The 13259-nt window shown below is 41.6% G+C and overlaps 1 protein-coding gene across 1 annotated transcript in view; it reads right to left on the bottom strand.

Annotated features, from left to right (window-relative positions):
* The window catches only part of EFEMP2 (EGF-like fibulin extracellular matrix protein 2), a 37977-nt gene that overhangs the window by 3355 nt on the left and 21363 nt on the right, over positions 1 to 13259 (bottom strand). Inside the window, exons 9-10 of the mRNA XM_077287414.1 lie at positions 2111 to 2237; positions 1130 to 1325 (exon numbers count right to left, since the gene is read on the bottom strand). Of these exons, the coding sequence (XP_077143529.1) occupies positions 1130 to 1325; positions 2111 to 2237 (323 nt within the window). The remainder of the gene's footprint in view (positions 1 to 1129; positions 1326 to 2110; positions 2238 to 13259) is intronic.

Genomic DNA, 13259 nt, shown 5'->3' with positions numbered 1-13259 from the left:
ACACAGAGAGATGGAGAGTTGAAGGAGCACAGTGAGTCCACACAGAGAGATGGGGAGTTGAAGGAGCACAGTGAGTCCACATAGGGAGATGGAGAGTTGAAGGAGCACAGTGAGTCCACATAGGGAGATGGAGAGTTGAAGGAGCACAGTGAGTCCACACAGACAGATGGAGTTGAAGGAGCAGAGTGAGTCCACACAGAGAGATGGGGAGTTGAAGGAGCACAGTGAGTCCACACGGGGAGATGGGGAGCTGAAGGATTGAAGCTCCACTCTGTTTGTTTATTTGTTATTGAGTTGTAAACTTTTTTTAGCCATTTCATTAACTCTTCGAGTCTCTTCATGGATTGGCAATCACTCCTGTATATGGTTTATCTTGCACTGCATTGGTCTATGTGCAAAGAGGAGAGACTGACCCAGAAGAAAGGGGGAATAGGAATTCTGGTACCCCCTACGAAGTAAGCAGAGCTTTAATCCTTCAACTTCCCATCTCTCTGTGTGGACTAGCTGTGCTCTTCGGCTGGCACTCCTTTTTTTTGTTTGTTTGTTTTTTTAGCTGTCTAATGAAAAAAGAAAGGATTTTTAATTCTATTCTTCACTACTCATTGCCTAGGTTAGGATTTGTATGGAGCGGGCTCACAAGCTGAGCCTGCTCCACAGCAGACACCTGCCAGTAACATCTGTGATTGTAGCTAGCTCTGAACACAACTGTTTAATCCCTCAGATGCAGCGGTGAACAGCTACCATGGTATCTAAGCTGTTAGACACACCGTTTGAGCCCCTGTGCCATAATTGTGGGAACCTAATGAGTTATTTAATGAATACCAGGAAGACATAGGAAGAGCCTTCATTAGAGAAATCCAAGGCAAGTTTGAGAAGACTACACATAGGGTTTGTTTGTTGTCTCTATTCATGGAGACATATAGGTCTGCACATGAGCTGTACTGTATACATAAAACAATGACATTTTTTAACAATAAATGACTGCAAGTGTGTACATAACCTGCAGGTATTTTTTTTCTTATTGTTTGCTTTCTCCGTGTGATTTTATTATGTATACAGTTATAAAAGCAAATGCAGAGAGAAGCCGACTGTCTAATAATAAGCCACTGTGCCATCATGTGTCACTCACCCTAATGTAGAAGTCACCCTGCTCATTTCCTGACCGAATCTGGAAGGTGTTGTACGCTCCGGGATAGACACTGGTCGCCTGAATTTGGAAAATGTCGGAGGGTACACTGCGGTCCGATGTGATGCTCATGTACCGATACAATATTGAACCAGGCTCATCGCGGCACAGCGGGTTGCTGCCCGGGCACATACATCGGCTGCAATATAAAACCAAAGTTTCACTTTATAATTAAGATCTGTCTGATATTGTAACAATTTAATCATCTGTGCAGTAAAAAAATTAAAAAATGGAGGTTCAAAAGAATAATGAAGAGGTTACATATAAAAGGACAGAATCAAACATGGCAGCCAAGGAAAATTCACATTCTCTGCAGTTACCCAAAAAACAGTGCCACGTTTTTATTAATACTTTTTGGGGGTAAATAGGACATTTTGATTGACCTATGTTGTACTTCTTTGTAATATTGGAAAGATTACAAAAAAAACCACAATTCTGGCATTCATTTTTTTTCACTTTACGCTTTTACCATTCAGATTTATTAATTTTATCTTCTGATAGATCGGACTTTTACTTACATAGTGATACTAATCGTGTTTATTGTTTAAACATTTTTTGTATTTCTCTATTCTTAAGGGGGGGGGGTGATTCAATTTTTAAGCATATATATATATATTTTAATGTTTTATATTTATTTGTTAGTCCTTTTAGGGGACCTGAACGTGCTGATCATTTGTCATACTATATAATACAATACAATTTTTCAGTACGTAGTAAAAATTGCGGTCTCCTATGAGATGTCACAGCCATCATCTGCTAGGTATGATGCAGGCTCAGCCTCTGAACCTGCTTCAAAGACAGGAATCCGACATATGACGTAATAGTCTGCCATATGTCGGGAAGGGTTTAAATGGAACTGCTGTATAATCTGTAAAGACGACGCTCCGCCTTTTTCGGAAACGATCTCTTAGCGTGAAGACTCACTTGTCAGACACTTGTATATAAGGTTCGATACAAAGGTTATTTTCCACGCAACGGTAGCCTCCATGGAAGTTGACGCAGGTTTGTTGGTCCGTGCAGGTGTTGGTTCCTGTCTCGCATTCATTGATATCTGTTCATAAAATTGAGGGATAAAAGTCAAACACTTGACAAAAGTATCAGCGCAAATGAGAGATAAATCAAAATAACCTTGAACTGGGTTCTCCTGAGTTCTCGGGGTGAGATTGATGGAATTGTCTAGGAGACATCTGTGAAGGTGTCTGATGTTTCCAGAAATTGGAGTAAATTTATATGACTGTCTGCTCCAGGTTATGGATGAGTTGTACAAGGTACATTTGTGTAGGACTTGTTTTCTCGCCACTGGCTGATCATTTGTGCCCTTCTACTGCCAATTTCACTGCCCATGAAGCATCAACTACATAAATGCACCAAGCGAAGTGCGTGTGCTGCAGCCACAGTGCACAGTTACGTTCCCGTACAATGGGCATTTTGGAACAAATAGCATTATAGCTTTAGGTATCCCTTGTACACATATTTCTATTAGACTACGTTCAGTATTTGGTCAGTATTTTCCATCAGTATTTGTAAGCCAAACCCAGGAGTGGGTGATAAATACAGAAGTGGTGACATGTTTCTATTATAATTTTCCTCTATTTGTTCCACTCCTGGTTTTGGCTTACAAATACTGATGGAAAATACTGACCAAATACTGAACGTGTGAACATGGCCATACATATTCATGCAGAACTGCCATGAGAGCAGTATAGGTGGTACTGTTCTTAAGGCCCCAGCATAATGAATCCACGCACGTCTGCCATCCGTATGCTCTCGGATTTTCACGTTCTTGTTGATATGAGAAGTTTTGTTGTTTTTTTTTCATCTGAGAAAAACTTTCAGAAAACTCTGATGGTACAACTAACACTGACCAAACTCTGATCAAAAACTCTGATGAAACTCGAACCGTTTATGCATACGAGAATAATTATTGATGTCTGAATCAGCCCTAAGACACATCAATAATAATATTTATTTATATAGCGCCAACATATTCTGCAGAGCTTTACAGTTTAATAGTTCATACACAAGTCATAATTAACATTAAAGATAATACAATAATTAAAGCAAAAAAGATGACCCTGCTCGGGAGAGCTTACAATCTACAAATAATAATCTGCAATCATAGAGTGCAAAGCTTCAAAGGCACCAGTCAGTCTCCTGTACCCCTTCCTTAAGGACTCACTTAATTTATGGCATAAGCCGGGAAGGAAAATTTACTCCCTCCCAGTGAGTCAGGCAAAAAAGAAAAAATTACGGCATAATGTGTGTGTGTGTGTGTGTGTGTGTGTATATATATATATATGTACAGTACAGGCCAAAAGTTTGGACACACCTTCTCATTTAAAGATTTTTCTGTATTTTCATGACTATGAAAATTGTACATTCACACTGAAGGAATCAAAACCATGAATTAACACATGTGGAATCATATACTTAACAAAAAAGTGTGAAACAACTGAAATTATAAGTTCTTCAAAGTAGCCACCTTTGCTTTGATGACTGCTTTGCACACTCTTGGCATTCTCTTGATGAGCTTCAAAAGGTAGTCACCAGGAATGGTCTTCCAACAATCTTGAAGGAGTTCCCAGAGATGCTTAGCACTTGTTGGCCCTTTTGCCTTCACTCTGCGGTCCAGCTCACCCCAAACCATCTCGATTGGGTTCAGGTCTGGTGACTGTGGAAGGTGTAGCACTCCATCACTCTTCTTCTTGGTCAAATAGCCCTTACACAGCCTGGAGGTGTGTTTAGAGTCATTGTCCTGTTGAAAAATAAATGATGGTCCAACTAAATGCAAACCAGATAGAATAGCATGCCGCTGCAACATGCTGTGGTAGCCATGCTGGTTCAGTATGCCTTCAATTTTGAATAAATCCCCAACAGTGTCACCAGCAAAGCACCCCCACACCATCACACCTCCTCCTCCATGTTTCACGGTGGGAACCAGGCATATAGAGTCCATCCATTCACCTTTTCTGCGTCACACAAAGACACGGTGGTTGGAACAAAAGATCGCAAATTTGGACTCATCAGACCAAAGCGCAGACTTCCACTGGTCTAATGTCCATTCCTTGTGTTCTTTAGCCCAAACAAGTCTCTTCTGCTTGTTGCCTGTCCTTAGTGGTTTTCTAGCAGCTATTTTACCATGAAGGCCTGCTGCACAAAGTCTCCTCTTAACAGTTGTTGTAGAGATATGTCTGCTGCTAGAACTCTGTGTGGCATTGACCTGGTCTCTTATCTGAGCTGCTGTTAACCTACGATTTCTGAGGCTGGTGACTCGGATAAACTTATCTTCAGAAGCAGAGGTGACTCTTGGTCTTCCTTTCCTGGAGGCGGTCCTCATGTGAGCCAGTTTCTTTGTAGCGCTTGATGGTTTTTGCCACTGTTCTCGGGGACACTTTCAAAGTTTTCACAATTTTTGGGACTGACTGACCTTCATTTCTTAAAGTAATGATGGCCACTCGTTTTTCTTTACTTGGCTGCTTTTTTCTTACCATAATACAAATTCTAGCAGTCTATTCAGTAGGACTATCAGCTGTGTATCCATCAGACTTCTGCTCAACACAACTGATGGTCCCAACCCCATTTATAAGGCAAGAAATCCCACTTATTAAACCTGACAGGGCACACCTGTGAAGAGAAAACCATTCCTGGTGACTACCTCTTGAAGCTCATCAAGAGAATGCCAAGAGTGTGCAAGGCGGTCATCAAAGCAAAGCATGGCTACTTTGAAGAACCTAGAATATAAGACATAATTTCAGTTGTTTCACACTTTTTTGTTAAGTATATAATTCCACATAATTCATAGTTTCGATGCCTCCAGTGTGAATGTACAATTTTCATAGTCATGAAAATACAGAAAAATCTTTAAATGATAACGTGTGTCCAAACTTTTGGCCTGCACTGTGTGTGTGTATATATATATATATATATATATATATATATATATATATATGTATATATATATATATATATATATATATATATATGTATATATAGGTAGAGTGGCTGCACATGGAGACAGACATGGGTGCACTGCGGCTTTAAGAACTTCCTTGGGTTTATTGTAGGCAGCATAAACCAAGGTGTGATAAAGAAAATACAGTCCTCTGGGCAAAACAGGACGGCTAAACAAAATGGTGGCACAACAAACACAGTCCTTCTGTAATCGGGGTTCCTCCCGCTCACGGCTGGCAGAACACACACTGTTCAGCCTCACACGACCATGCCACAATTTCCTGGAGTGCTCCTTCTCCAGGCCCACATACTGAACACTGAAAGTTCTTTCCTTCAGCCATTTAAGCCCAGACCATGTGAGTACTCAAACATGTGACTGTGACATTACCAAGGTCCTGTCAGCATACAGTGGTGCCGGCTCCGTAGGTGGAGATATGGGGGGACACTCTCCCACCCGCCCTATGAATGTCCCCCTATAAAACAGCACATTAACATAGTTAACTTAACCCTTGCAACACTGTGCTGGAGGGACTAGAACTCTGGATTTTATATCACGGACGCCATTAGGCGTAGTGAAACATATCTCCCCTCTATTACATTACCAGTGACTCTGTCACAATATATATTAATGAAAGCACTTCGGGGGACTCTGGTGGTGTATATATGTAATTATTTTATCTAATTTATCTCAGGCATCTCTCCTTTCTGACCATTAGCAGCCCACGTTCTGCTATATCGCACGATATAATATATACATATATATACAATATGCACTGCAAGCACTTAATACAGAACTTCATAATTCTCAGACTACCAGGTCTTTATGTGTCCCTCAGGCTGGTATCTGAGGCTTCCTGCAGTCTCCCACATCAGTCGTCTCACTTAGCGCTGTGCTATGGTTTGATTCTGCTCGCTCATGCATATCTGTGTCATGCTTGCTCTGGCAAGCTATTTAAGCACAGAAGCCAACAAGACCACAATCCAGCCGAGAGCAAGGGCAGTGTTTGCTTTTCAGCCATATTAGAGAGTAAAAGAAAAAAAAAAGTCTATTTATTCAGCATTTCATGGCAAAGGTTCTTAAACAGTGAAGTGAACATTTATTTCTACAGTTGCTGTGATATACAAACACGCAAGAGGAACATCTGACAGCGCAAGAAACGCTGCTGGAAATCACCGGCAATGGGATCAGTGCAGGACATTTCTGTATTACATGTCTGCGTATTATTTCTAGAAGTAATCGACAATTGGAGTCACTTTTGGGACTTCGTGACCTACTCCGTCCCATACAGCAGATAAGCCGCTGCCATGACTGTGATCACAGATCTCTAGTTCTTGGAATCTTCAGTAACACTTATGGTGGAATCTATGAAAAATACATTACGATCTCATATTATGTAGAAACAAAAAAAAACGCTCAATCCTGGCATCAAAGCGTACAAAAAAAATCTGTATAATGTGTCTACAGCTAGAACCTTTTTCTGTAGAGAGTGGGGAGCAGGAAAGTAAAAGGTGCACGTCCTACAGACAGGAATCATCCTACGTCTTACAGTTAGGAATCATCTCACGTCCTACAGAGAAGAATCATCCTATATCCTACAGACCAAAATCATCCTACGTTCTACATACAGGAATCATCCTACGACCTACAAGTAGGAATCATCTCACATCCTACAGACAGGAATCATCCTACATCCTACAGGTAGGAATCATCCTACGTCCTACAGGTAGGAATCATCCTACGTTCTACAGACAGGAATCATCCTACGTCCTAAAGGTAGGAATCATCTCACATCCTACACACAGGAATCATCCTGCATCCTACAGATAGGAATCATCCTGCCTCCTACAGGTAGGAATCATCCTACGTCCTAAAGGTAGGAATCATCCTACGTCCTACAGGTAGGAATCATCCTACGTCCTACAGGTAGGAATCATCATACTTCCTACAGGTAGGAATTGTCCTACGTCCTACAGGTAGGAATCATCTCACATCCTACAGATAGGAATCATCATATGTCCTAAGGTAGGAATCATCCTACATCCTACAGGTAGGAATCATCATATGTCCTACAGGTAGGAATCATCCTACGTCCTACAGGTAGGAATCATCCTACATCCTACAGGTAGGAATCATCTCACATCCTACAGGTAGGAATCATCTCACATCCTACAGATAGGAATTATCTCACATCCTACAGACAGGAATCATCCTACATCCTACAGGTAGGAATCGTCCTACGTCCTACAGGTAGGAATTATCCTACATCCTACAGGTAGGAATCATCTCACATCCTACAGATAGGAATCATCCTACATCCTACAGGTAGGAATCATCTCACATCCTACAGATAGGAATCATCCTACATCCTACAGGTAGGAATCATCTCACATCCTACAGATAGGAATCATCCTACATCCTACAGGTATGAATCATATCACATCCTACAGATAGGAATCATCCTACGTCCTACAGGTAGGAATCATCACACATCCTAGAGATAGGAATCATCCTACGTCCTACAGGTAGGAATCATCCTATGTCCTACAGGTAGGAATCATCTCACATCCTACAGATAGGAATCATCCTACGTCCTACAGGTAGGAATCATCTCACATCCTACAGATAGGAATCATCTCACATCCTACAGGTAGGAATCATCTCACATCCTACAGATAGGAATCATCCTATGTCCTACAGGTAGGAATCATCTCACATCCTACAGATAGGAATCATCCTACATCCTACAGGTAGGAATCATCTCACATCCTACAGATAGGAATCATCTCACATCCTACAGATAGGAATCATCCTACGTCCTACAGGTAGGAATCATCTCACATCCTACAGATAGGAATCATCTCACATCCTACAGGTAGGAATCATCTCACATCCTACAGATAGCAATCATCCTACATCCTACAGGTAGGAATCATCTCACATCCTACAGACAGGAATTATCCTACATCCTACAGGTAGGAATCATCTCACATCCTACAGATAGGAATCATCCTACATTCTACAGATAGGAATCATCCTACATTCTACAGATAGGAATTATCTCACATTCTACAGGTAGGAATCATCTCACATCCTACAGACCAAAATCATCCTAAGTCCCACAGATAGGAATCATCCTACGTCCTACAGATAGGAATCATTTCGGATAAAGAGCTTGGAGTTTCTGATAGGGATCTGACTGCTCTCAGTAGACGAAACAAAGCTCAGTAAAAGATACAGATACAGCTGTTCTGGTGAATTCTACACATGGATACATGAAAGAAGGAGATATATTCTCTAGGAAGCCTCTATGTATAGACATCAGGGTCATTTTGGCTCTGAAGAAGAAAGAGAGTTGAAAATGGTCTCTGATCTGCAGGCGGAATGTTATAAAGCAGGAGGAGATGATCAGATTCATAGACATTTTTATGGGAAATGTTTCAGTAAAACTTGTATTTTATTAATTGAAATCTCTGCTGTCTATAAAGTTGTGTGAGAAAGTGTTTGCTCCTTTCCTGATTTCCTATTCTTTTGCATGTCTGTCACACTTAAATGTTTCAGATCACCAACAAAAATTAAATATTAGACAAAGATAACAGAAGTAAATAGAAAATGCAGTTTTTAAACGAAGGTCTCTATTAAGGGAAAAAGAAATCCAAACCTACAGGGCCCTGTATAAAAAAGCGATTGCCTCTAAACCTAATAACTGGTTGGGCCGCCCTTAGCAGCAATTGCAATCAAGCGTTTGAAATAACTGGCAATGAGTCTTTTACAACGCTCTGGAGGAATTTTAGCCCACTCATCTTTGCAGAATTGTTATAATTCAGCCACATTGGACGGTTTCCAAGTTTGAACCGCTTTTTTAAAGTCATGCTATAGCATCCAAATTGGATTAAGGTCAGGACTTTGACTAGGCCACTCCAAAGTCTTAATTTAGTTTTTCTTAAGCCATTCAGAGGTGGACTTGCTGGTGTGTTTTGGATCATTGCCCTGCTGCAGAACCCAAGTGCACTTCAGTTTGAGGTCACAAACAGATGGCCGGACATTCTCCTTTAAAAGTTTTTGGTAGACAGCAGAATTTATGGCTCCATTTACCACAGCAAGTCTTCCAGGTCCTGAAGCAGCAAAATAGCCCAGCCCATCACACTACCACCACCATATTTTAGTGTTGGTATGATGTTCCTTTTCTGAAATGCTGTGTTACTTCTATGCCAGATGTAATAGAACATACACCTTCCAAAAAGTTCAACTTTTGTCTCGTCAGTCCACAAAGTATCGAGACAAGCCTTTATGTTCTTCTTGTTAAGCAGTGGTTTTTATCTTGGAACTCTGCCATACAGGCTATTTTACAACAGGAACAGAATAGCCGGTCTCAGGAGGGCAGAAGGAGAACACAGACACCAGTTAAGGTAAAACCACTAACTTTTTTTACCCTAACTGGTGTCTGTGTTCTCCTGCGCTCCTGAGACCAGCTATTCTGTTCCTGTTGAAAGTCTTTCTCCCCTGTTGTGGGGTATCCGGCTGGAGCTGCGGGGACCTGCGCACTTATTTCCACCTCATTGGGACGGCCGCCAGCGTTCCTTCTACAAACCGCCATTTGTTGTTTCACATACAGGCTATTTTTGCCCAGTCTCTTTCTTATGGTGGAGTCATAAGCACTGACCCACTGAGGCAAGTGAGGCCTGCAGTTCTTTGGATGTTGCTGTGGGGTCTTTTGTGACCTCTTGGATGAGTCATCGCTGCATTCTTGGGGTAATTTTGATCACCTGGCCACTCTTGGGAAGGTTCACCACTGTTCCATGTTTTCACCATTTGTGGATGATGGCTTTCACTATGGTTCTCTGGAGTCCCAAAGCTTTAGAAATAACTATGACTTTTTCCAGACTGATAGATCTCAATTACTTTGTTTCTCATTTGCTCCAGAATTTCTTTGGATCACGGCATGATGTCTAGCTTTTGAGGATCTTTTGGTCTACTTCACTTTGTCAGGCAGGTCCTATTTAAAGTGATTTCTTGATTGAGAACAGGTGTGGCAGTAATCAGGCCTTCGCGTGGCTAGGGAATTTGAACTCAACTTCCCAAAGATCTGATAAACCACAGTTAATTTATGTTTTAAGAAAGGGAGAAAACACTTTTTCACACAGGGCCTGTAAGTTTGGATTTCTTTTTACCTTAGTAGTATAGATCTTCATTTAAAAACTGCATTTTGTGTTTACTTGTGTTATCTTTGTCTAATATTTAAATTTGTTTGGTGATCTGAAACATTTAAGTGTGACAAACATGCAAAAGAATAGGAAATCAGGAAGGGGGCAAACACTTTTTCTCACAACTGTATATATGAGTCCAGTGGGCTCCTACTTGTGATTGACAGCCTTCCCTATACTGTGCATGCAGAGATAGCTCTCAGTCACTAGTATGACCACCCACTGGACTCGTGAATATAAACACCAGGAATTTCAATGAATAAAATACAAGATATACTGAATCTGTTGCCACAAAGTTATATATCATTCTGCTCAGCTTCTCCTCTATACTGTGCTGTCCACAGATAGGACAGTACATACAACGTGACAGGTTCCCTTTAATTCTGAAATCTCTGTTTAAAGAGCTAATAGACGTGTTCAAACTCTACACACATCCCTAACGCAGCCAGCCCCTCCAATGGGTCAGGTAACAAGCTCTGAAAGCCACTTCCACTAGAATTGTTACCTGTTTCACCAAAAACTACCAGCAAAAGTAAAAAAAGTTGTGTACTTTAGATGTGAGGCTCAACAGGGAGTGCATTTTCATAGTTAGATATAGAATCATTCACTGCTTGCAGACCATTTGCACGATACCAGCTAAAAATTGCGATATTCATCCCTCACATCCTATATTTTAAATGTCAGACCCAAGCACAGTCATGGAAACTAATATTACTTAGCTATAAGCGGGGCTGTTTGGTTTCAATTAAGGTTTTAAGTATTTGGCGGTACCCTAATGGAAGCTAAAAAGACACCATTATAAAGGAATACTTATGACGGTTATTATGTCCATCATGCAACAAATACAGTTTGCATCAAAACTGATGGTGGTTCTGGTGCCATATTCCTGTATGGATAGTGGTTCTGGTGACGTATTCATGTACTGATGGTGATTGTGGTGACATCTTCATGTACTGATGGAAGTTGTGGTGCTGTATTCATGTACTATTGATGGCTCTTGTGATATATTCACGTAGTGATGATGGCTGTGGTTCTGTAATCATCAAAACCATCATCAATACATGAATATGAAACCCAAATCATCACCAGTACATGAATACATCACCACAGTCATTAATGTTATGTAAAAACAGCACCATAATCATCATCAGTAAATTAATAAGTCACTCGAACCACCATCGATACATCACTAGAACCAGCACCAGTAAATGAATGCATCACCAGAGCCACTATCAGTACATTAATGCATCACCAGAACTTCCATCAGTACATCAATACATCACAAGAACCACAGCCAATAAATAAATAAGTACAACACCAGTACCATCATCAGTACATGAATACGTCACAAGAACCAACATCAGTACATGAATATATCACTAAGCTTAGTACAGCAATCAATTGTAATGTCAAGTCAGGCCCATATACATTTGTACCTCATGAACCTACAACTCCCAGTATGTCCTTACAATAGTAAGGATACACTGGGGTTTGTTGTAATTGGTCATTATCAGACTGTGGACCATATGGGAAACACAGAAGTGATGAGGCATAGTCAGTATCAACAAGTAAAGATTTACATCCAGGTACTTTATAGGTGACATCTTCTCTGATTGTTTTTTCTTTTCGTCTCCATGTTGTCCTGATGTCATGGTGACTTTTCAAATCCACAGCTCTTCTCTGGAGACTTCCCTCTTTGGTCTTCTGACGCACATCCCAACACGCTACCCTTAAAAATAAGAGTGTTATAAAAATGCCCTCTGCATAGAATTATCTGTCCATATTATGACCTTAATAAGTCTCCTATAGTATATGGCTTCCACAGTGTCCGCCCTTATGAGCTCCACCCGCCACATTGTCCGCCTTAATGAGGTATAACCGCCCCAATGTCTGACATTATCAGCTATAACTGCCCCACTGTCTGCCCCAATGAACCACAGCCTATGCCATGTGTTTTCCCTACACTCTCTATAGCTCCACACTGTCCCCCACCATCCTAACCTCTCACCATACTGTGCCCCCATTTCACATTGCTTCTCTCAATATTTAATACTTTGCTCCTATTTCACACTATGTCCTCATCTTGCCCACCATGTTGTCCCCTCTAAACTGTACCCCTTACTCACACTGTCCTCCTACACAGTATGATGGGCACCAAAGTTGCCTATTAAGTATTATGCCCCTTCAGTCACCGATTCTGTATAATGGCCCCACAGGCCCTTGTATACAGTATAATGTCCCCACAGTATGGTCACCACAGCACCCAATACTGTATGGTCACCCTATTGTTAGGTCCCCACAGACCCTCTTGTAATGTTCCCATAGCCAGCCCCTCTTGTAATGTCCCAATAGCCAGCTATAACCAGCCCCCCTTGTAATATCCCCACAGCCAGCCCTTCTTGTGATGTCACCACAGCCCCATTTTGTCCCCATAGCCAGTCCCTCTTGGAATGTCCCCACAGGCCCTAGGTATAATAGCCTCCATTCTTTAGGAAAATAATAGAATAATAAAAAAAAGCTTATACTCACCTAATCCAGTCTCCTTGTCCAGTGCAGCTCTGTCTCCTCTTCCTTCTGGTGCAGCAGTGGGCGCTGGATGGTGTGGTGACGTCACTGCATTGTGATGTCCGATGTCTTCTGCATGCGCTGGAGTTCCCGGCAGAACAGGGAGCTGATTATAGCTCCTCTGCTCCTGGCCCGGGCGGCGCCGACATGAAAACAATTGAGTGCGGGGAAGGAGCGATGGCCAGGGCACAGGCAGAAGGCAGAGAGAGGGGTGAACTCCCCAGTATACCCGTACCATAGCCATCACCATACTGAATGCCTGCGGCTGGAGGAAGGTGACAGGCAGCCGCAGGCATTCAGCAATGTCAGGTTTTTTTTTTTCTGAAATACGGGTACAAAGTGGCAAGAAGTGAAG

This window comes from Ranitomeya variabilis, chromosome 2 (assembly GCF_051348905.1).
Source record: "Ranitomeya variabilis isolate aRanVar5 chromosome 2, aRanVar5.hap1, whole genome shotgun sequence".
In the NCBI taxonomy this organism is placed as follows: domain Eukaryota; kingdom Metazoa; phylum Chordata; class Amphibia; order Anura; family Dendrobatidae; genus Ranitomeya; species Ranitomeya variabilis.
The sequence above is the reverse complement of the archived record's forward strand: the minus strand, read 5'-3'. Positions and strand labels throughout refer to the sequence as shown.